The sequence below is a fragment of the Pyrgilauda ruficollis genome, unplaced genomic scaffold (assembly GCF_017590135.1).
Source record: "Pyrgilauda ruficollis isolate IOZ18807 unplaced genomic scaffold, ASM1759013v1 scaffold69, whole genome shotgun sequence".
Lineage (NCBI taxonomy): Eukaryota > Metazoa > Chordata > Aves > Passeriformes > Passeridae > Pyrgilauda > Pyrgilauda ruficollis.
The window spans coordinates 2,797,395-2,822,182 of record NW_024528710.1 but is presented as its reverse complement, the minus strand read 5'-3'; the positions used below and the strand labels follow the sequence as shown (position 1 = coordinate 2,822,182).

General features: G+C 47.5%; 2 protein-coding genes across 2 annotated transcripts in view; one reads left to right on the top strand and one right to left on the bottom strand.

Annotated features, from left to right (window-relative positions):
• Positions 1-15,843, top strand: part of RCC1L (RCC1 like) — a 29,135-nt gene extending 13,292 nt beyond the window's left edge. The window contains exons 10-12 of the mRNA XM_041484925.1: positions 489-574; positions 2,106-2,156; positions 6,817-15,843. Of these exons, the coding sequence (XP_041340859.1) occupies positions 489-574; positions 2,106-2,156; positions 6,817-6,843 (164 nt within the window). The 3' untranslated portion in view covers positions 6,844-15,843. The remainder of the gene's footprint in view (positions 1-488; positions 575-2,105; positions 2,157-6,816) is intronic.
• Positions 15,844-15,899: 56 nt separating this feature from the next.
• Positions 15,900-24,788, bottom strand: part of CASTOR2 (cytosolic arginine sensor for mTORC1 subunit 2) — a 116,556-nt gene continuing 107,667 nt past the window's right edge. Inside the window, exons 6-9 of the mRNA XM_041484926.1 lie at positions 24,559-24,669; positions 23,108-23,190; positions 22,205-22,299; positions 15,900-17,929 (exon numbers count right to left, since the gene is read on the bottom strand). Of these exons, the coding sequence (XP_041340860.1) occupies positions 17,864-17,929; positions 22,205-22,299; positions 23,108-23,190; positions 24,559-24,669 (355 nt within the window). The 3' untranslated portion in view covers positions 15,900-17,863. The remainder of the gene's footprint in view (positions 17,930-22,204; positions 22,300-23,107; positions 23,191-24,558; positions 24,670-24,788) is intronic.

The following is a 24,788-nucleotide window of genomic DNA, read 5'->3' as shown; positions in this document are numbered from 1 at the left end:
CTGAACACCAATTTTTGCCTTCTCCTAGCTGTCATTAGAAGGTCACTTCTTTCAGACAGTCAAATAAGCAGTCTCCAGGTGATGGCTTGGGACAGATCTCACTGCCGGGCTTACTGGATTTGCTCTGGTGGTAGCTGAAACAGATCAACTGCAGTTTAACTTTCAGCACAAATTATTCACTTCACAAAAGATTCCCTGGAATTTCTGCTGCTGCACTCTTCCTTCAAATAAAATTCTAAAGCAGGTGGTGTAAGGGGGGGAAACAAAGACTTGTGCACAGAACTTGTTTCTTTTACTGCTCATTAGGCATAATTTTCTCCAAACACAAGTACATTTATTGTACATTGAAGTAAATCTGGTAGCTGTCATACTGCTTGTATAACCCTGTGTACTCCCAGAAACACTGTAGCCACATTTACCAGCATCACAAATAGAATTCTTCCTTTTTAATGACTGTTCTTTTCTATTTTTTTTTTCCTCCTGTGTAGACAGAGGAGAGCTGTTTGTGTGGGGGAAGAATCTAAGAGGGTGCCTGGGAACTGGAAGAATGGAAGACCAGTATTTCCCATGGAGAGTAAGGATGCTGTATTAAGGCCAAGAGTATATTCTTTGGCTAGTTTTTGTTATCCTGAGGGCAAGGATCATCATTTGCTGTGTGGTTTTGTTGAGTAATTCTCAAAGGGGTGGAAGGCTAAGATGACTGTAGAAGTGCTTTGTTTTCCAGAGGTCCTGGGAATGGAGGTATTCAGTAAATGTTTTAGTCTGCTATGCCAGTAATGATCTTGAATCCTAAAACAGCATCTGGTGCTGTGCCACCACATCTGAACAGTTTTTATCTCCTTCCCGTCCACCATCATCTGCTTGCTACCCTTCCTGCCTCTTCCTTCCCCTTCTAACCTGCTCTTCTGTTTGTATGTGCTGCAAAGAAAACCATCAGTACTGGTCATCTGTCCAAATCATTACTCACCTAAATTAGGAGAACATTTTGGTCTGTAGTGGCTGCAGGTCCACATAGTGGTGGGCTTCCTTCCCATCTGTGGTGGTGGGTCACTGGACTGACTGTCAGGTTATCCAGAAGATCCTTACTCACCTGTGTTCATAGCTGTCTCACAGTGCTTCCAGTTCCACTGCTTCCTCCCAGATGGCTCTGAGAGCCAGACTCAGTGCATGTAGAAGAGTCTTTGGTTCTGGAGTTCAGCATTCAGCCTAGCAGATGCTCCTGGTCTCCATGAAAGCCAAGCAGGAGATGAGGGAGGCAATCAGTTGGACCACCCTAGAGTCCCTGTCTGTGTGTCTGAACTTGCTGTAAATGTGTTTCTGTAGTATGCTTTCTTCTTTGTTTAAAAATGAACAAAACCAGACCAGCTCTGGAACATTTGCCTAAAATCACAGTGCTGTGGCTGGAATTTCTGAATTCATTTCCCCAGATGTGGACATTGGGGGTTATGCTCTTTCAGACAGCCAGCTCCTGTCTGACAGTGCTGTGGCGGTGTGCCAGGATCCTTGTCTGTGACCTCCTGCCCTAGAACTAGCTGCTGTCCTCTCTCTTGGCTCTAAGGAAGAACTTGCTTTTTTAGACTCTGCTTTCCTCAAGTTTGAATTCAGTTTTAAGTGGCTGATAAGTGACTAATAAGCTTCAGGAGTGAGGAGCTGGTCTCTTAGCATCAAAGCACAAGCTGCCTTAGGCTGAGTTGAGCCTTTGCCTTGTTCCAGTCCTTGCTGATGAAAGAGGCAAATATCCCTGTGGTGCTTGGGCAGATCTTCCCAATGTCCAGATTATGCTCTTTCAGTCATGCTGCTTCTGCTGCTGAACAGATGGGCTGAGGCTCCAATCTCCTCACTGTCTGCTGGTGAGCCTGCTCTTCTTTCTCCTTCCAAAGCTTTATGTGCTTCTGTGAAGGAAAGAGAGGAGTATTTCACAGCTCAGTGCACAAGCCTGCCTGGTGCTGAATCTTGCTCTTTCTGTGTTTCCTAGTTGGCACTTGCATTGGTACAAATCCCTGTGAAACTAGGTGGCATGTTGAGTGGAAGGAGGATGAGAAACAGGAAATGCCAGGTGTGAAGTACCAGCTTGATAACAAGGCACTCTGCTGTGTTTCATGCAGGTGACTGTACCCGGTGAGGTGGTGGATGTGGCCTGTGGAGTTGATCACATGGTAAGCATGGTCAGGTCTTTCACCTAGGAATGCTGCTGGGTCTCAGCACTGCACCAGGGCCATGCAGGGACTTGGTGACAAGCTGCTTGGAAAGGAAAACTCATTTTAGGAAAGCAAGTGACTGTGAGCAGTGACAGCCATAGCAGTGTCTGCGTGTGTTATCATCCCTGCATCACTGGAATGCTGTGGCCTGGCTGCAGGAAGGAAGCACATTCCCTGAGGAGTGTGGAAATGCAAGGAGTGCTCTGGCTCCTTCCTGATGAGCTCCCAGAGGATCTGAGGCCCAGCCCCAAGCTGGTGAGCCCCTCTGTGCCTGAAGATGAAGAGCATCTCCCTTAAGGAAGACTGGCATGGGATGAAATCTACAGCACAGGACATTGATATATGGACATTTCCTGTCACCAGCTCTGGAGTGTCAGTGTTGGGCAGAGCCAAACTATTTCTCAAGGGAAAAGTTGGGTGTTTCTTAATTACTGTTATGTGGAAGAGAGGTCATGCTAGGTCTTGAAGCCCAGCACAGCTGTCCTGGGTGGCCACCCTCAGCTGCACTGTGCTCAGGCTGTTGTCCTGTGCAGAAACTGGATGCACAGCCCTTGCCTGGAGGCAGTGATGTATCTCTGGGCTGTTGAAGGCTTTCTGTGGTAGTGCTAAAGACTGAACACCAAAGGAACACATTCAAAGAGTGAGAACCTGTTTGCAGGGGTAAGTACTATCAAATAAGACAGCAGGCTCTCTGTGCTACAGGAGAACAGATGGATGGTGACAGCAGCCAATGTAGCTTATTGAGGGGGCTGGAAACAAAGCCCCTGATCAGCTGCCTGCAAAATCAGTGCTCAGGCGTGGATGTGAGCAGTGCTCGCTGCCCCTCAGGTACCTTTTTATCCTTTTGCTGATCACACATGACCATCTTTAATATTTTTTTTTATTTCCTGCACCCTTTCTGTTTGCAGAGGTGTGGCTCTCAGTTGCAGTTAGCTGGGGATTTCAGGGTTGCCTAGCAGGGGAAGGAATCTTAATGGGTAAGAAGCAGAGCTTCATTCCTTGGTGCCTTCATAGCAGTAAGGTGATAGAGATGGGATGCAACAGCTGTGTGTTTCTGTGTTCCTCACTTACCCAGTCTCACACCCCATGTGGGAAACTGTCTCCTGTGAAACACTCCAAACATCAGGCAGAGTTGTGTCTTTTCTCTCTGTGTGGGATACTTGTAGTGTGCAAACTATTTTGGTGGAATCCAAGCTAGTAGATTTTTAATAAAGAGATTATAAAATCTTTATCAGTAGTAATAGGAATGTTCTTGAGCATGATCTGCTCATGCATTGGTTGGATCTACATTTGAACTGCAGCATTTTGGTTCAGTTATGTGACAGGAAACCACTTCTGTCAGCTGAGCCAGCTCCATACCTGCAGGATTTATAGGGTTGTAGTCAGGCATTGCAGCCATGGCCCCATGGCACACCACATATATTGGCTTCATTAGATGGAATTCTGTACCAAAACTCAGTGTGTACACTTTACCTTGATTAAATAAGTTTTGAAGGGTTTGCATAAAATACAGGAAAGGTGAACCAAAGGACATGGAAATAGAGACACATCTCTTGAGTTGCTGTTGATGTTCCTGTGTAACAGGTATTGCTGGGTGGGTGAGGCACAACAGAAAGCTGCTATGAAACTGGCAGCCTTCACTACTCTGAACTCCCATTTGGTTGGCTTTAATTTATGCCTGATTCTATGTGCAGCTTGGGCAACTTGCAGTGCCCAAGCATGTCTTGTTGGCCTCATGGGAGTAGGTTTACCCTTTCAACTCGAGGAGGCTTATTAAACCATGGAAAACATGTACAAAAACTCTGGTTAGAAAGGTGTTACAAACAATTCCTTTCATGGATGTTGCTGTTGAGGTGGCTGGTCAGTGCTGGCTCTCAGCTGCTCTCATTCCCAGCTGTTTCCCAGTGCATCTTGGGGCTGGCCCTTCTGAAGAGCTGGGTTCAGTCCTTGTGTTGCATTCTTGCTGTACAATAAATTGCAAATTCTTTGTCTTAATGAGATGCCAGTGAGGTCTTCAGCCCTAAATAGAGGTGTTGTATGGCTTAATGCAGTGGGGTGTTTGTGCCTTCATTATGTGCTTGTGGGCATTCTCAGACATGTTGCTTGGTGGAAGCAAGGTTAGTGGCAGTGAGGGCAGCCTGGCAAGCACCAGCACTTAGCCATGTTTTGGTTACAATGTGGGGGAAGCATTTTGATCTTAGCCAGGTGCCCCCCAACCTGCTCTGTCATCCCTCCCCCGTCAGCAGGACAGGGAGAGAGAATCTGAAGGAAAACGTGGGTTGGAACAAGGACAGGGGACCTGTTGCCATCATGGGCACAGCAGACTCACGCTGGGGAGATTATTTTATTGCCAATGAAGTAGAGCAGGGTAATGAGGAATTAATATATCTGAATAGAAGTCAAACAGTGCCTTTCCCACACATCTCCCTTCTTCCCAGGCTCAGCCCTGCTCCTGACTTTTCTACTTCCTTCATCTCCTCTGCTGACCCTTGTATTTACATGGTTGTCTGTCACAGATTCTTACTCCTTTCTTCTGGCTGCTGCTGTGGAGCAGCAGCATTTTTCCCCATTCTGAAATACAGTTCTTTGAGAGCTGCTCCTGCTGTTGCTGATGGCTCAGTGTCAGCTCAGAAAATTAAAATACCCTCTTCCCTGCCACACCCCCGTGTCTGTTGAAGGCAGATCCAACCTGTGTGGGTTATGCTCCTGCAGGATCAGGGCCACACAGGAGCCCAGCAGTGCTGGAGTAGCTTCAGGTCACTACCATTGTGAGCTGCAAAGCAACTTTGCATCATTTTGTCCTTCAAAGTATAGCAAAGTAGACGGCCCAAAATATACCAGCATCCCTAAATATACCTGCAGTGAGGGAGTGTATGGGCCAAGGATGCGCATGGGGAGCAGCCCAAATTAGAACTAGAATAACTTACTTGATTTGGCATTGATTACACAAGTGATTTGCCCTCAGATCAGCACTGTGCTGGTGTGTTTGGCTTAAAATAGCCCAGAAGGGCTTCAGGATGGTGCCATGGTGCAGAGCCCTGTGCAGGAACAGCTCCAAGCACTGCAGTGGCCCAGCAAGGTTGCCACGGTGGCTGAGGACTGCAGGAGCTGCAGGAAGGATGGGGAGAGGTTCAGTCCAAGTGCTCCTGTGCCAGCTCAGGCCTCCTCACCCCACCATCCCAAGGGGTCCTGGCAGTTCCCTGCTGGAGAGCTGAAGCCAGCATGGCCCCTGGGCTGCCCTGCAGCCCCCACACAGCAAGGCTGGTCTCATCTGGCAGCAGACTGACTGCCCCACTGGGGATAAAACACAAGAACACCTGTAAGACAAAGATTATCTTAGGCCTTGCTGTGTTACAACAGACTTTTCTCTACAGGATCCTTCAAAAACAGATGAGTCAGAGAAATAATAATTAGCCTTTGGCATTCAAAATACTCCTGAAACAATATTACTTCACTGTGCTTCATCATAACTCATAAAAATTATTTTTGTAGCATTTTTTGCAAGGGGCTGGAATCTCCCCCCATCTCCCTCCAGTGCCTCAGCACCTCCTGCTCAAAGGGGTGAGCCCGGGGAGGTGAGGTAAGAAAAACACTGATGGGAGAAGGCATCAGTGTGTTTGGGGTCTGGACACCAGTTTAACAGCCTCAGTCCTCTTATTTACCTTGAGATGCCATTTGCTTTTGTGGGGAATTGTAGGCAGTGTTGAGATTGTGTGGCAGTGTCTGTGTTGATTTATTTGGGTTTTCCTTTTACTTGGATTAAACCCTTGAGGCAGTGCTCTGCATTAAGGCTGCATTCCATATTAATAATCCTCAGTTAATTTCTTACATGAATGTTTTAACACTTGGTCACGAGAGTAAACAATGGATTACACTACACTAAAAAGGAGATGCTTGCCTTGACTGCAGTTTATGTAATGAGCTGCTTCCCCTTACAAATCCACTATAAATGGTTAAAGCTGTAATAGGCTGATGTTATGTCTGATTTCACTGTTTTTCTTGCACACTTCACACAGGTTGTTCAGCTTTTTCTTGCAGACCATGTGCCTGCCCTAAAATAGTCCATGAGGAGGCTGAGTTTGTTCCCCTGCCGCTGCTGGGGTGCAGGGCTCTGGGGGTGTCCTGCCAGGATCTCTGGGGGGGCTGCCCAGGCATCTTGCACTCTGCATTGAGCAGCTAAAACTACATCTGGCAAATGCACTAGCAGCATCCCACTGATGTCTTATTTTAAAGGAAGAGGATAGGACAGGTTTGGTGGTTTCCAGAAAAGAGCTGGAGGATGGAGATGGCAGTGGGTTCCATCTGTAGGGGTACAGTGCACCCTGAGATGAGACCTGGACACCAGAGAGGCTCAGGGATGTCTGCTGGGCTTCATAAATTGTGTGTGTGAGAGTGGCACCCAATATGGCTGCAGGTGAAAGAAATGAGAGTTACATCTTACAGACAGTGCCAAGCTCTGCTTTATTTTCATCAGTTTGATCAGTACAAAAGCAGACAGCATAAGTTTCACTTTTTATTCTTTTTCGATTTAATTACTTTACAAAGTACAAAATATACTGTCATTTATTTTGGAACATTAGGATTCTTTCTTTTTTTCTGTTTTGTTTTTTTCATACAGTACATAAATCTCAGCTTTTCAGCATAAGACCAGCAAAGAAAAGCAGCATGTGCACTTGCTGGAAAAGCAAAGCAGCCACTTCTCAGCGCCACACAATGTCCAGTGCATGATCCCAAGCTGCTGCCACCACTCCCTGTGCCTGCTGGTAGAACATCCCCCCCGTGCAGAGGTCATGAAGGCAGCTGATGCATTCAGGCTCCCCTGTGCCTTGTACCCCCAAGCTTGCAGGAACTGCCCACCCACACATGCAAGGCCTGGCCCCGCTGAGCCCATGGGCACATGGCAGGTGCAAGCAGCCTTTCCATGGCTGCAGCCCAGAGCAGGAGGTGTGCCAAAGGCCCCTGCATGGGCAGGATTCCCCCACCCTGTCTGTTTATGTCAGGTCTGGTAATTAAAGGGAAATAAATACACTTGGTTTTTCTATCCTCCCCAGTGAAAGGCTGCATGGGGTTTCTGAGAGGTGAGTAGGAAGGAGAGGCTGCAAGAGTTTGGGGTTCCCAGCCCCACTTCAGCCTGTTTGGTGTGTGTCTGAGGCCAAAAGTGCTATTTCACTTACAGAGCAAATGATACATAAATAACTTATTAAATAAAAAAGTCCTAAAGATTCGTGTTTCCTCCCCAGGCTGGCCAGCACAGCTGTTCTAAGTGGCCAGGGATGAGAGCCAGACCCTGATCCAAGCTGGGCAGCTTCTGCACCAGGAGCATCTCTGCTCTCTTGGCAGTTCTAGAAATTTGGGTTAGTGTTGTGTAGGTATGCGGAGGGAATCTGGGCTCCTTTGGAGTCCATACAAAGGGGAGAAAGAAATGCTCAGACTTGTTCAAGCCACTTGAGGCACTGATAAAGTGGTGCTGTGCCAGCCCCTTGTAACCAGCCCTGAACTGCAGCAGTGCAGTGGGGCTGTGACCTGCCTCTGTCACCCTGCAGGGTGATGGCTTGCTGAAGCTTAGCCCAGAGAAACCAAACTAAAAATCTGCCCTAAGCACCAAGGAGGAAATGAGGCTCCTCCTCCCTCTGTGCAGCTCTCCCTCAGGTTATCCCTCCTGGCTGCCCACGGTGCCCAAACTGCAGGAGCCAACCTGCCAGTGCCAGACTCACTGCAGGGTGGGGCTGCAGATGTGCCCTGGGCACTGGGCACCAAGACCCAAATCCCAGCAGCAGCAGGAGCTGCTGATGGCTGGGTGGTGGGAACAGGTGAACATGTCCAGAAAATTGAGGTGATCACCCATCCTCTAATTCTGATGGAAACATGAATGGGGAGAATGGGTTATGTAAGGAGTTAACAGTAAGGGAATGAGACAGGCTCTTGCAAAGGCTGGAACAGAGCTTCTGAAGCTGCATCCTACTGTGAGTTACTGCCTGGCAGCCTCCTCTTCTGCCTGTCCAAGAGCCATGGTTGTCCTGGTGCTTGGGTCATCAGCAGAAGTGTCCCCTCTGTCACTGCCACCCCCAGCTGCTGCAGAGGCAGTGTGGGAGGAGGATGCACTGGCAGAAAACTGTGGCTGCCACTGTGCTGAAGTGAACACCCTGCTCCTCAAGTTCATGTCTCACAAGCCCCAAAGTCAAGCCTGGAGCCACACACAAGGGAGGGATGACAATGCCTGGCCACAGCCAGCAGGGACAGGGGACACAACACTGCTGGCTGTGACACCATAGTCCTGGGCTGGAAAGAGGCACTACCCTGTGCATTTCCAGGCATTAACCTGGGCACTAATGGCACTTGGATGCAGTTCTCACACTATTATCAACAACCATTGGATTGGTCAGATTATTTTTAGCAGCAGTTGCAGGAGGATTTTGGGTGAGAGGTGAGGGCATGGATCCAGCCCAACCAGAAGAACCTAGAAGAGCCTGCCCTGGGATGCTGATTTTCTGCCATGGTATCACTGGAGCAGTTTGCAATTGGAGAACAAATAAAAACCTGAAGGAAGGAAGCACTGACACATGGGACTGGCAGGGATCTGGGTAGGTGGGGTTTGGGGAAGAACGAGGGCATGACTCATGTTTAATTCTATGATAGGACTGAAAAAATGGCTGAGGTCAGTGAGCTGGACCCGACAGTTCCTGATGGGTGAAGGAGAAATGGGGTGCTCCTCCTCCTGCAGAGCCACCTCCTTCATACTCTCAACCTCCTGCATCAGCACCAACTGACTGGCACAGGCCAGGAAAAGCAGAGGTTTGCTCCCAGGAAGGAAATGTTAAAACTCAGGATTTCTGCAAGAGCAGCCCTGGTTCAGTAGCCTGTCTGTCTGGAGGTACTGCTGCAGGGAAACATCCCATGCCCTGGGCTGAGCCCTGGTGGGAAGAGTCCTGTGCTCTGTGCAGGTTGGTCCTGCCTAGAGGCAATGTCCTGCAGTTGTAAAACACCACCAGCTCTTCAGGTAATTTCAGTGATCTCAAAAACTCAACCCCATCCAAGGCTGGCATTAGAAATTGCAAGAAACACCTGCAACAAAGGCTGCAGATTTTTTTCTCCTTTGCTCTTCGTATAGGAACCTGTCTCCTTCTTTCAATGTTCCACATGGCACACACTCCTGCTTTTGCCACTGACCACAAATCCACAGAGGAAACTGCTGCTTTTCTTCAGCAGAAGGGAAATTCCCTTTGCATTCCCTCCCAGCTGATGGGAATGGCTCTGTGTGGGCAGCAGGGACACAGAGGATGAGGGAGCTCTGGTTCCTGGGGCTCTCTCTCCCCTGAGACCTGGCCCAGAGCAGCATCCTGCTAGCCGGAGCCTGGGGCTGCTTCAGCCTTTCAGCTGACAAATGGGGCTGAACTCCTCTTTTAGGGCCCAAAGGAGCAGTAATGCTCACAGCAGCCAACCTGGCCAGTGGGTGCTTCAAGCAGCATTCCCACAAGACCAGGGAATCAGGTACCTGTAAAATGTTTTTCAAGTAACAAAAGAGTGAATAGGAATCTTCAAGCTTATTCCTGTAACTACAGAAAGCTGGTTTAAATCCTCAGGATGCTGAGAAGAAGCAGAAAGCCAGCCAGAGCAGGGGGACTCTGAACAGCAGCCTCCTATGGCATCTTCCATAGGTGCTGTGCAACAGACACTGCCTCTGCCACAGCCACACAAGGAGGGAAGAAGCAACCAGCCCCTACAAAATGAAGGATGAAAGGAGCCCTGGTTTTGGCATAACCTTTTAGGGTTGGGAGGACCCCAGTAAAACCACTGGGTCTGCCTAGAGAGGGACATGGCACCTGGTCAGCTCTCCTGTGGTACAGGCAGAGGACAGAGGGGGAATGACATGCTCCTGTTCTGCTCTCAAACATATTTCAATCAATTTCAAAAAATTTCAATCCTGCCAGATGCCTGATGGGCATCTCTGTCCATGTCTGCTCCAAAATCCACCCATAGTTCATTTACAGATATTTGCAGAAAGCTAAAAATGGATGAAAACAACACCCCCAAGGATCCCAGGGCATTAAACAGCTGTTTTGCAACTGTCCTGCTCCATGCAGCTGGGACAGTGCTGAGCTGGGCTGGCAGGGGAGGAGCTGTGTGCCTGCCATCCCTCTGCCACTCCCTTCACCTTGGCCACAAAACCTGGGCACTCTCAGCTGGGAGGAGGTGCCAGGGGTTTGTGTTCCCTTGGCCAGGCCCGCTGCAAACTCAGAGCTTGCAGAAGCACAGGTCATGGCTGCAAGAGAATTAGGGAGCAGGGGGAAGCTATTCCATGTAATCTGCAATAACAAGGTTATTTGTTAATTCATTCCCAGGCTTTGAACCTGAAATGAACAATGCTGTCTAGAGAGACCAAGAAAGGCTCCTGGCTTATACATGTTCCAAAGAGGTATTGAACCCTAAAATTCATACCCTAAAATGAGAATGTACTTTGACACATACTTCATCCATTTCCCTTCATACAGCAGGGGCTGTGCATTGCTCTGTGCTCACCAGAGCATCTGCAGAGGCTATTACTGCTGCAGCCAGGATTTGCTGATCAGCATCCAGAGCATGTCTCTCACTGCAGAACCCCTTTCTTTCCTTCACCTTTGCTAACGGGAGATGGTGGTTCAACCCAGCTGTGCTTCATGAGGATTAAGTAAAGAAGGAGGCCAAGGACAGCAGAGTAACTCAAGATTATCTTCACAGTCAAGTGTTTCCCTTCCAGGGAGCCTGGGAAGGTCCCACACCCTTGTGAGGATGTGCAGTGTTTCCACACCAGTTCAGTGCTGCCAGGATGCCTGAGGGATATTGCTGGCCCCTGACATATGGCAGGGTGCAGACAGACAGACAGATGCACTCATGGGGAGAAGGCCTGGAAATCTGGAGGCAGGTTTGCACATTTCAGCCAATGTAAATACACCCCAGTGCATGCTACAACCTCTAAATACTATTGGCAAAGGATTACTGGGTTTTACTGCTGCAAATAATAAAAGTTTAATCCAATCCAATGTTTGCAGGCAGGACTGGAACAGGTAAGTGAGATGCCTTAAGCTGCTTACTGGAGATGTCCACAACAGTGAAAGCAACAGAGAGAGAAGAAATCCTCATCAGAAAATGACTTCTTGTCCTTAACAGAATGCTGCTGGGGGACACCTTCTTTCAGGAATTAGCAGCAATGCTCAGCCTGAGGCCAAACAAGGAATTTCTCCCTTTCCATTGACAGAAAATACCAATTATCCAGTGCTGACAGGAACACTTGTGCTCAGTGAGCAGTGACTGTACCAATGCAGGACCCAGCACCTCCCATTCATGTTGCTGACCTCTAAATTAAGGAGTTCTGATGACCTGGTGCTCTTGAACAGTTGTGTGGGTGTATGGATGGGGAAAACCACAAGGGTGGAAGGAACCCTCTGGCCACAGAACCAATACCATCATTACATCAAAACGCACAGTGATTACTGGGAGTCTTCCCCAATGGACAGGCTGAGCATCAAGAGATATTTAAGTACTGGGGGTTTAGAGGGGTCATGCTGCCCACCCTTGCTGGGATGGTGTGACTGGGACAAATGCATCCTCTGGGATACTGGGCTGAGCATGGAGGCTGGGCAGGGTGGGGTGATCTGTTTCAGTCAAAAAGAAAAAAGAAAATGCTTTGGTGTTCAAAACAACAAGCAGAACTTCAGTATCTTCATATGTGCACAACAAAAAATAAACATATTAATTCTTTTGCATCACTCAGCACTCCACCTATCCCTGTTCTTCCCCTACCTTTCCCATGCCTGTCACTAAGAGGGATCTCTGCAACCCTGCACTGCCACAGAATGGATGGGTGGGACGATGCCAAGTCAGACCTAGATGCCTTCTGGAACAGAGGAGCCTGGGCTGACCCCGTGGCTGCTGCAGGTCAGCAAGGCCTGAAGCCCTGGCCCTTCTGCAGCCAGGCAGTCACAGCACCATCAGCTCACACCAGGGATGGGGTCCCTTTGTAAGAAAAAGAATTCAAGATTTGTATAGCAAAGCTGAGAAAAGACAGAAAACCACTTCTCAGAGGCAGGCTCTGATCAAGCACGTGCAATTCAGCCTTTTATGCCCCAGACAGCTTCCCAACCTTCACAGGATGTCAGAGTCACTAACCCTCATCTCACAGACACTGTGAGACTTGTGGGGCAGCCAGTGGGGGAATGTGTCAGCAGCTCATGCCTGAAGGCAGCAAATCCTGCAAATGCAGTGCAATGGCAGAGCTCTGAGCAGAGCTGCTCCCTGCCTTGCCTCTCTCAGGGGTCTACACATTCCTTAAAGCATCAAGAGCACCAGGGAAACAACTGAGTACTTGGGGAGCTAGGCTGCAGCCTGAGCAACCTCCTCTGCCACACACTCCCTTATCCTGCACTGCCTTATTTCCTCCCAGTGCTGGCAGGACAAAACATCATGCTTCAGAGAAATAAAACCTGATACACTTCTGTTGGATGCTTTGATTGGCTGAAGCCATCAGGACCTCCCAGCAGAACCTAGAAGTTCCCACACCCAAATCTGCATGGCACATCTTAAAAAGTACATCCCTGCTCAGTGTCATGTGCTGGCCCAAAGCAGGACCTGACACAAACAAGCTCTTAGTGAGAGAGGAGGATTGATTCATCTCTGACCAGCAGCCTGTGCCCTGGGAATGGTAACAGAGAACTTGGAGTTTAAAACACATTTCAGAGCAGCAGTATGATGAGTATGCTTTTTAAATGGCATTGTCATTAGGTGAGTCTACTTATGTCACCCACTGCAGGTGCCACTGTCTCTATGCTGCAGCAAAACCAAATATTTCCATTAAGGCCCCTCCCCATTAGGGAGGCTCATCCATGCCATCTAAAGCACAGCATTGCAGAAACTCCAAACAATGCCTGGAAAGAAACTGAAGGCTGCACAAACCTGTGCAAGGGTGCATTTGGGGGGGCAGCCTGAAAAATCAGCAGCTTCTAAGTGCCAAAAGGTCAGTGGCAAGGCAGCACCCCTCACCTCCCACCCCCCTTTAGTGAAGTGTAACTGAAATAGGAAAGCAGCATCTTTCCCTCCATGGATCCTAACAGCACTCCTGGTCAGCAGAAATCTCCAGTGGTGAGATGCAAAGACCACACACTTCCAGTGACTGGGTTCAAGCTGGGTTCTTCTGCTTTTAACAAGAAAAGACTCTCCAACAATTACATCTATTTAAAAATAAGCCACTGATTTCAGCTCCTCACAGGCCAACAAATGTGAATTCCCCAACAAATACCAGAGCCCTGCACTAGCCAGGGGCTGCCACTGCAGACAAATCCACCAGGGAATCAAATCTTGCACATGCCCCAGGCTCGAGCAGAGAGCCTAGCCCAGCCCCAGCTGCAGGAAACCTGGAGGAGCTCCTGCCCTGCTGGGGGAGGCAGGCAGAGCTCTGTGCCTGCAGGAGCTGGAACCCCACTGGAAACCCCAGCCAGGGTCTGGGCAGGCACTGTGCAAACAGAGCAGCCCTGCTTACAGGCTGAGGCAATTTAGGGCAGCAACTAAAACATACAGAGAGGAAAAGGAGTGGATTTCCTACAGTCTCTGTGCTTGAGGTACCAAACTGGAGAGGAACAGAATTTTCTGAAGCAGGGAGGGAAATCCAATGCTGCTCCCAGCAAGCAGAGGAGCCCCAGCTTTGCTTCAGGTCTACTCCACTGCTGCTCTTCACTAAACATATGTAGAGAAAAAGCAAAAGTGGAACTAATATTGCCCATTACTTGACTTAAAAATATATGGTGAATAAATGTGTGTATACAGAACTCACCACATAGATGCACACACAAGGGTGTGTGCCCAGAGCGCACACACATGCACTGTGTATGTGTGTGAGCCTATAGTGCCTGAGTGCACACACCATGTACAGGATACCACCCTAGAGACAAACATGGGTATTTATAGGTGTGCAATAGGGACTCACTGTGGATTTCTATGGAAACACTTAGGATGAATATTTATGCACACACTTGCTCAGTAGAAAGGAATTTGTAGTCACATTCTAACTGGGTTGAGGGAGAAGGACAAAACTCTAATAACACAGCTTGGACAGGCTGAGGCTTCTAACAAAATAAAGGCCTTGGAGAAAGCCTATCCCTTTCTGCAGGGCTGGAAACTTTTGCTTTTTGCTGTTTGGTGAATTTTGTGAGGAGAGAGAGCACGGGGAGGGGCCTGCAGCATTGAGGGAATCCCTCACTCCAGCAGCCATGGCCAGGTGGAACTGCCCAGAGCTGAGCAGGGATGCTGAGGGCAGCTGCAGGTAATCCAGGCACCCAGCCCAAGGGTGTCCCACTGAGACATGTTCCTCCTTTATCCACACAGTACTGAACAGCAAAATGTCAGGGATACTCAGATGTATTATCATAAGAAAAAAAAGTAAAAGAGTCTTCCTTTAAAAAAATGAAAAGTCTTCTTCCCCACTTCAGAGGCTGTGTGCTGAGAGTGGGAGCTGTGGAGCAGCTTTAAGAGCCCCCCTACTTTGGGTTCACTAAGCACTGGGGTGTCAGTAGTGTGGTGGCATCATTATTACTATGAAAATATTTAATGAAGCCCCTACAGAGCCCTTCCTGCAGTGTAGGTTTCACATGCAGCACTGCTGTGCAAGCCTGCATTGATCCTGACTGCAGGCTGGTGCAGGAACAAGGTTCCACCAATTATGGCCACATTTGGAGTATCTCAGCTCCCACCAGAAAAAAATATGGAAGGAATATTAAAGGGAAAGCATCAAGTTGTCTGAAGCAATCTTCTTGGATGTCAGGACAAAAAGATAAAAGGAAATAAAAGGTGAAGCCAAGGATGGTGGCAGTGTCAGAGTCCCTCAACAGCATTTTACATCCTGTGAATTTTTCAGGCCAGCTCTCCCATGTTAGGACATTCAACCTTCCTTTGGAAGGTTTGAAATACCACAGATCTTTCTACAGATTTCACAAATATAAGGCTGATTCCCTTGGGAAAAAAATTAAATTACAAAAATCAGCCTCTAAAATAGCCTGAGTGCAATGTTAGAAAATTAAAACTAATTTTTGTTGTTGTTGTTGTTTTCATTTAAGGCTCAGTAAAGTTGTTGCTTGTTTCAAGTTACTTCCTTCCTATCCAGGCTGAAGTCCTTTGGAAGCAGCACTGGCACATGCACAGCAACACTTGGTACTCTCTGATGCCAAACCTGGCATTTCCCAAAGGCTGGCAAAACCCCAGGGCAGAAGGCAGCCTGTCCTGATGACTCTGGCATGATGGCACCATCCATGCACACAGCTAAAACTCAGCCTCAACTCAGCTGAGCAGAAACCTTGGCTGGCAACTCAGCAGCTGAACAGCAACTCAACATCCCACTCCCCCCAACCCTCTGACAACATCTGGGGTGAAAAGCCACCTCTGGCCTTGCTGCCCACTCCAGCCCAGCTCAGTGCCCCAGCACAGGGCAGAGCCACAGCAAACATCTCCAGATGCTTTCAGCACTGCACTGTGCCTGTCCTTGTGGCAGGACACAAAAGCATCTTTCCAAACAAACATCCAGAGATGCACAGTGCCATATCTAGAATAAACCTTTAGTCCAGAAATCTGGAAGGAATACAAACATATCATGGGACAATTCTGAAAACTCATGCAAAGGAACAGCAGAACACATGAACATGTGCCCCAGTGTTCCTCACCATGCAAAGGAACAGCAGAACATCCTGTTTGGTAAAACATGAACATGTGCCCCAGTGTTCCTCAGCAGGGATGCTTCAGCTCCAGTAGGGCCAAGCAAGGAAAGTCATCCATGCTTTTTTCATGGATGCTCTGACTCATTGTCTACATACCACAAAACATCCCACTGGTGAAAAATCAGATTTGAAACTCAGTTTGAGTCCAGCAGCATCAGAAACCATAACTGCTTGGCCCTCCAGTACTGTGAATGCAGAACTAATTAACCAGCTCTGTGTGTGTATTTGCTTGTCCTACACACCAGTAAAAACCATGCCCATGGCATGATCCCAGGTGTTTGCTTACTGCCTCCAGATTAAACCCTGGCTCACAGCTGTATATGGCACAGCCTCAGGAAAATCCTGCCAGAGGCTGTCTCTGAAGCATGGCTGGAAAGCCCTGGGGAAAAAGGCAAGATCTGCAAATTCTTTATGTCAAGCCTGAAGTGGAAGAAGTTAAGAAATGCAAGATAAGCTGGGGCTGGTAATCACAAGAGCAAGGTCCTCTGCAGACAGCTTCTCCTCTCACCAGCCCTCGTTGCATGTCACAGTGGAGCAGAGTGCTGGCACCCACACCCTGGGTAACACTTCTCTCCCAGCACTGCTCCTCCACAGTGCTGGCAGTGGCCATGGCACAACCTGGACACAGGTGCCACTGTGGGCCTTGATGCCAGGCTCCTGCTGGCCCTCAGCCCTGGTACAAGCCAGAGAAAACACACTACTGCTTCCCCATGGCAAAAGCCCCATCATCTTCCTGTGCAGGACCAGATGCCAGCAGGTTTTAGGCATTTTCAGCACCACTTTACTTTCCCCAGGCAGCAGCAATTTCCACCTGTGTGATGAAAAACTGCAGGAGGGTCCCCACAAGACTCAGGCACCCTCCTGGCCCTAGCAGAGGGAACCTGCTCTGGCTCTTGGCCAAGGTGGCCTGGATGTGCAAGAGCAGCTACCCAGGGATCCTGGGCAATCCTTTATTTCCCCATGTGTGCACACTGGATGGGAAAAAGCCTGAGGGGACAGGAGAAAAGAGCCCTTCCTCCTCTTGCTGGCCCTGAGGAACAAGGGCTGGGGGAAGGCTCTGATGTGGGATAAGAGGACAACAGCTGTCCTGGAGCAGGGGATATGGCAGGAGAATACTCGGAACAGTGAGGGAGTGACTGGAAAACATTGACCCAAACCAGCCAAGTTTCAATGCAGACACAAGTCTGGGTGACACCACCTGCCAGGAGCTGGCCAGAGCTGAGCTCCCCCGCCCAGGCTTTCTCAGAGCAGCCAGGCTTTGACAACAGGGAGAAAGAAAAAGGGAAATGTCAAACAATTGGATATTTTCCTCTTTTCCAACACCAAATTGTTCTGTCAGCAGAAACAGAACCCTCTGCATCCTATCTCAACACAGGCAGTGATGGACAGGCCTCAGAAGTCTGATGCAAGGAGACAAGCCAGTACTATGCGACGTCTTTTCTGTTTAATTCCATATTTCACTTTGTTTCTGGTGTTCAGGGCTCTCTGAGGCAGCAGCCTGTCCATCTGCTCTTGGCCCACCCCACTGCTCTCACAGTGTGCCCAGGGCCATCCGTGCTGGGTGTCCCTGGGTGTCCCCAGGTGTCCCCGGGCAGCTCCTTCCACACTGAGCACAGCCAGGGTTCACTTCACCTCGGAGCTGAACATCAGGAAACCATACAAACTCCCTCTCCTCCTGCCCCTCATTCATAAATTTAATAAAATAACAATAATAATAATAATAATAATAATAATAATAATAAAAATAATAATAATAATAATTAAAACAAAGGCTTATTGGAGCTGTTTCTGCTCAACTTTCCACAGTCTCTTTTCATGTCACTCTCTGTAATCAGATTTTTCAAGAAATACTGTGAGAAAAAAAGAATAATAATAATAATTATTATTATTATTAGAATAATAAAAAGCATCTGGAACCAGCTCAGAAGATTTCTAATGCTTTTCAGCTTGACTGACTTGGAGTGCATTGACCACACCATTTATATTTTCTTCAGGTACCTGCAAAAAAACAAAAAGAAAGGTCATGTTCCAGCAAAAGGGGTGACAAGGAAAAGAGAGGCAGGAGACAAAGCCAGACCAGTCCCAAGGAGGCAGACACTTTGCTTGTTTTTTGCTTACACCTGAAGTAAGGGCTTTGCTTACACTGAGAAAGGGCTCCAGGTACAAGGACAGCCCTGTTCACCCATGGTACCCCCAGTGCAAACACTGAGATGCAGAGGGTTTGCTGTTGTGTGGTGGCTGCTGGTGGGAAGCCAATTATTTTGGGGTTTCTCTTTCTCTCTGCTCTTCCTGTCCCCTCCTTTCCCTTCCTTTTGCTGGTGAAGCACTTGCATGCCAGGAGCTGACTCGTGCAAGGTGCCTGTGCTGATGGATTTATGTGGCTGCCTAAGGGCTCCATGAGGCTCTCGGGGCACCCTACAGGACTGGGACCTGTAAATTGGGTGGGAAGGCCATGGTGGGTGACAGGAGAACACACCCACCAAAAGAGGAAGAGAGCTACCAGTCTGTTTGTGGTGCTTTCTTATGCAGCCTTGTGAGGAGACTTAGCCACAGAAGTCTGTATTATTCATGGTGTTTTTTTCATGCTTACTGCAAGAAAAGCCTCTTGTAACAGAAGATGCAAAAAATCTCAGAGTGACTGTCATTGGCAGAAAAGAACATCAAAAGTAAAGTTACATCTGGCAGAAAAAGTGTGTCTGAACTCTACATAAACTCCAAGACACTGGCAGCTCTTGAAAAGTGGAAAGAGGACTGAGGGAAAAATAAATTATCCCTAAGTTGCTGCAAGAAGCCAGTATAACTCATCTCAAGTAAACTGAAGAAGGAACTGTCTCCTCTACAAGGTATTTAAGGCCAAGAGTACAATACCTGGATTCACTGGACACTCTCAAGAGCTCAGTGGAAATACAAGTGCTTGTGTCTTTCTGGTGAGGCTTTTAATAAAACTGAGGAAAAAGCCCATGAGAAATAACAAGAAAAATGTTCCATTTTCCAACAGGATGATGGAATAACAGCAGTCAACTCTGATGATGTGTGAACAAAAGTAATTTGGAAAGGAAGAAAATAATCTTAAAACAAGTATACAGCAAACTCTTCTGGTTTAGAAGGAAAACACCAGGACACCTCCACCACAGGGAACAGGACTTTTGAGGCAGGACTCTCCACTGCCTCCCCTCCATCATTCTTCCCAGTACCCTCACCACTGCAGTGCAAGAAGCTGTTTGACTCTTTTCCTCCATGTAAGATAATGAGAAAAGACATAGTTATCAATTTTTTTAACCACACTCCCCTAGCCATCCCCAGTGATGCTCAGTGGGTCTCTGTCTGCTTCCTCAGCACTGGATGGAAGAGGAGGAAGCAGCTCTGGCCAGCTGTCTTTGACCTGCACAGACCCATCTCCATGAAGCACAGTGCTCCTTCACTCCCTGCAAAATGCCTGACCCCCTTAACAGCACAGAAATTATATGTCACCCTACAAATGTTTTCTCCAGGACAGATGTGCAAACAGTTTTGATCTGTAGGACCCATCTTAGTTTGCCACCAGAGGAGGAGTCCTCCCCCTCTCTGCCCCTTGGAAATGACTCCTGTCCCAAGGCAGCTGGTGCACTGTGCTCCCTTCTCAGGCAGAGTGCAGATCAAAGCACTGACCATGAAGGAAGAACCAAAACTCCAAATTACACCCCAGACACAGCTCCAGCCTCTTCAGAAGCAAAATGCTGGTGAAAGAGAGCAAGACACCTGTGAACATGAGGCAGTAAGAGCAGAGTACCTGGAAAGGCAACTCTTCTTCCTTGCTCTCTCTAGAGGGAGCTGGTAACCATGATTCTCTCCAGCCTGACCCTGCATCACCCAGGGGACATGCCAGAGACCTGGAGGTTCCCATCTCAACATTGCCTCCCAAAGGGATTTCATCTCAAGCACAAGTCCTGATCACCAGGTTAAATATCCACAGCTACAGCATGGCAGGAAGACCTGAGTACTACACTCAGGTCAAATAAAAATTAAGTAACAAAAACCACCTTAAGATGCACAGGAGAAAAAAGATCAGATCAAAGGGAAGAACACATTTTTGCACAGTACTTTAAATTGCTGACAACAGGTACTGAACTACCTTAATTAAAGAAAGGGAGAATTTAGAGAAAGGGTTCAAGATACATTTACTCCTCAAGGAATGTCACTAGAAGTCAAGGTATGTGGGTAGCAAAGTTAAAGAAAACATGACAAAATCTAAGTCAGGGTCTTGGCCAACAAAACCACCCTAAAGACAACAAGCACCCAACCCAGCCAGCACACCCAGAGAAAAGTCAGGCACAAAATGCACCTTCCAAAGGACTGAAGGGTTTGACAACTGGAACAGCACTGTCCAGGGGAAAAGGCTTTTTAAGCCATACATAAAGAAAACAGTAAGTAGCAAAGAAAAACACTGAAACACTGCTTTGAATAAGGAAGACCTGCAGACCTGATGGCCCCCCTAATACCCTGCCAGCTGCTGGGAGCAGGACCTGTGGGGCCTGGAGGCAGCAGGATGAGCACTCTGAGAAGGTGGAGCTGCCTGCAGAGTCATGGCAATTGTGTGGTGTAAGTTTTCAGCTACAGATCTATTTTAGCTGACAGGGCTGAGCTCTCCAGATATGGCTTGACATGTAGAAGCACTCTGCACCTTGTGCTCTGCACAAAAAGTGCACACCTGGGGCCACACAATGGGCAGAAATGTGAGGCAAAGCTAACAGTATTGATTTTTAAATGGTGTTTTATTAGCATATCTTATCAGCACAGTTAATATTAAAAAAAATAAGACAAACATATATAACACTCTGACCTTTGCTATCTGAAATAATATTTACTTTTACTCTTTACACACATGACCTATCAGCTGTGAACAGTTCACACCAGCTGTGAAAAAACAAAGTAATTATAAAACCCCCAAACCTGCTTTGATCTCACTAGAGCTTTACAGGTTAAAGGTAGGACCTGAATAGTGAATTTGCAAGTGATGGAAAGAGAATTTTAATGCAATAAAGGGCACATTTAAGAAAAAAAATGAATAGTATAAAGCAGCTGACTCCCTCCTTCAGGACTGCGGAAATGGGTTCCAAGACAAATGCCATCCCTTTTGTGGCTACAGGCATTGCATTTTCCCTTTCTAGGGGAATTCCTCATTTTTGAGGGTGTCTTCTCTACAAAGGAAGAGCAGAGGTAGGCTTAGAAAGTAAAATATCCATCAATATAAAAAAGGAAGAGAACTCTCCAAGGGCGGCAAGACTCTCATGTTGGTGACTGTGCTGCAGCTGCTTATGGGCACTCATGAGAACAAACATGGGAACAACATTATCTGCTTCAAAATCACCTTCTCCTGCTGTGCTGGCAATTATTGCTTGTTTATCAAAACCCAGGAAGATGCAGGGACAGCAGAGCTAACAGATGGGTCTCAGAAAGCAAAGGTCAGGACAATGCAGATACCAAGAGATGAAGGCAGGGGTCTGCTACTGGCAGACTGTCCAAAAAGTTCTCAACACACAAAGGCACCTGTGATGACCCACCCTTAAGGGGAAGGAGCACCTAAGGAAGCACCTTCCTGAGAGTCTGGAGCCTGCAACTACTTTTGGAAGCAAATGGAAGGGTTTGTGGCTGTTTCTAATAGAAGATACAGATGCAGTGGAAGGAGCTGCTCAGGGAGGTTGTGAAGTTTCCATCACTGCAGGTAAGGACTGAGAACAACACTCACTAACACAGCTTTGCCTTGGGTAGGGCCTGGCTTGGTTCAGGAGCCTCTCACCCAGGGCAGGAGGCTGAAGACTGGAGTTTGCTGGGCTACACTGGAGGCACTCCAACAAGCTATCCAGATGAGAAGTGACATTCTCATAATGTTTTCTCTTAAGGAAAAGATCTCCCCCACTCCAGTATGTATTCATACTCACCAAGGCGTGATCAAACTTAAAAGTACTGATGTAGTAGGCTGGGATGTCGGCTGCGGCCAGAGGCTCAGAAATCTGAGCGACAATTCCACATTCATCTGTGGGGAGATAAAACACCAAACATTGTCTGGAGGGGCTTGCAAAAGTCTCAGAACTCAACAGCTCCAACATAGCTTTGCCTTGGGTAGGGCCTGGCTTGGTTCAGGAGCCTCTCACCCAGGGCAGGAGGCTGAAGACTGGAGTTTGCTGGGCTACACTGGAGGCACTCCAACAAGCTATCCAGATGAGAAGTGACATTCTCATAATGTTTTCTCTTAAGGAAAAGATCTCCCCCACTCCAGTATGTATTCATACTCACCAAGGCGTGATCAAACTTAAAAGTACTGATGTAGTAGGCTGGGATGTCGGCTGCGGCCAGAGGCTCAGAAATCTGAGCGACAATTCCACATTCATCTGTGGGGAGATAAAACACCAAACATTGTCTGGAGGGGCTTGCAAAAGTCTCAGAGCTCAACAGCTCCATGCCTACATATGGAGAAGTTTGTCTTCACAAACTCCAATCAGAAGGAATCTCTGTAATAAAATGTGATCTTTCTCACAAAATTAAATTTATAGACCACAACAATACATTGCACATTTAGTTTTATTACCTTCTTTTTGCTACAGAGAAACACACATTCTCCAAAGGCACAAAACCATTAGAACTGGAATCGTTTAGAGGTCCAAAGAAAGGCACTGAACAATGTTCAACAAGAAAGCACAGAGCCCAGCCCCATATATCCTTAACATCCATTTTTCTCTGTTATTGAACACTTGGCCCTGCAACTCTGAAAGAAGAGATGCTGACTGGACTAAAAGGTGGCATGGGAATTCATTGCAGATTACTGAAATCAGTGGTCAGAAAGCAATGTCATACTCCAGTGCAGTGCTTGGGTAATTCTGTGATTCTAGTAGACTTTTTATAGATTTATAGCAGTCCAGTTTTTCTTTTTAACCAGAGCCCCAGCTGTAGCCACCCCCAAAGTCCAGCAGATGAATGCAATGCAGCTGGAACTGTTGAGCATGTAGCACTTTCAGGAGTATATTCAGAAGTCAAACTTAATAGAAGTCAGGCTTCTATTTGAAAATCTCAGCTCACAAAGTCATGTTAAGCTGCTGGCTTTTAAAAAGCATCAGCCTCAGATGGATTTTTCCATACTCCTTGAAGGCCCTGAGGTGACTGACTGCCTGCACACCAACTGATCCTCCAAATGTTACTTACCAAAGCCAAGAGGCTGCCCACCAATCCTCACCATCTTCCAGAGCTCACCAGATGCACTTGTAAACAACAAATTATTAGGAAATCTGTAAAAAAAAAAAAAAAGGAACACCAAACATAGCAATTAAATCACAGCACTGTGTCAGATTCTGCCTGTGGGAAATCTGCTCTTCCTGCATCCTTGAGACGTTTGAAGCCAACAATAATGAGGCAGTAGCTTGGGCAAACTGGGAAGACTCAAGGCAGGTGGGGCAGATGCACCTGCCTGATCCCCCAGTATCCTATGGCAAATCAGCAACTCCTGCTGGAGGTGGGGATAGGTACCCAGAGAAGCACAGGAAAAAACTCATAAGCAACAGGCTGTGTCCCAGCTTTACAAATGTTGAAACTGTGAAGGTTTGATTTGAGCTGCATTTGGAAACAGCTGGGGATGGAATATGTTTCCATGCCTGCTCTCAGGAATGTGAAGGGTAACCACTGGTTTTATGTCTGAGCACCATCAGTGCTTTTTTCCATCCCATTCTGGGAGGTGCCTGGGACCACTGCAGAGGTCTCTGTTTCTTAGCAGAGGGAAGGAGACCCGAGGTTAAGAGAGTTACCCAAGGTGAAGCAGGCAGCCTGTGAGAGAGAAGAACTGGCTCCCCAGATTTCCCACACCCCAAGCTGAAGCTCCAGCCCTCTGGCTCCTCTTAAGACAGACATCTTACTGCAATAAGGTCAAAGAAACGTTCAGGAGGGCAATTTATTACTTTGAAAAACAAGTCCCTGGGGCAGGGGACTTGCCCCAAGAACCAAACCCAAACTGCACTGCATGTCAAAAGCAAATCTAAACACTGCTGAGTACAGCATCCCTCCAGCCTCCACACCTGAGAGCCTGCTGTGCTGCACAGCTGCAGACACACACACACTGAGGCTGACTGCTCACCAGCTGGCTCCTTCCTTGCTGGACAAACAAGTCATGGGCTCCCACTGCACAGTGATGACTTGGGACATTATCATCATAACAAGACTCCAAACCAAGCCCAGCCATGTGTAAAAGCAAAGCAGTAGGACAGCATCACGGACATCCCCACCCTGATTTTGGCCTTTAGCAGGAAAACTTCAACACCTACACCAGGTTTTCCTTTTGGGTTTTGTTCTTACATGCACAGCTAATGAGCAACAAAATAAAAATGCAAAAAGCACTTTGCTCCAGTATTCCTCTTCTGAAAGTGAGATAACTCTACATCACACTGGTTTGTGACTTCACTGAGGGATTGGACAGACCAGTCCAAAATTTAGACACTGGAACTAAAATGCCAGATTTTACTGAGAAAAGTGACAGGGTGTACAGGCCCATGACAACCATACAAGACAGTCCAAATAATTAACACAGAGGAGTCTAAGCTGCTCCCTGCTCCTTTGAGATCATCCCTTTTTTTTAAGGTCCAGGTTACTCTAAGATCAAAGCTCACCTCTGCTGTGTCTGGACATCCATGACCAGGGAGATGTAACCCTCAATGAGAGAAAAGGAGAAAAAGCGAATATGTCCCGAGTCTTCGTTGCCCACCACTGAGTCTTTTACTCTGGAGAAACAGAAGAGAACTATATTAACTGTGGCTAGAAGAGCACAAAAATAGGTTTTTAAAGCAGATATAGCCAGTGAAACCAGAAATGTTCTTACACTGACTTAGGGAAAGTGACA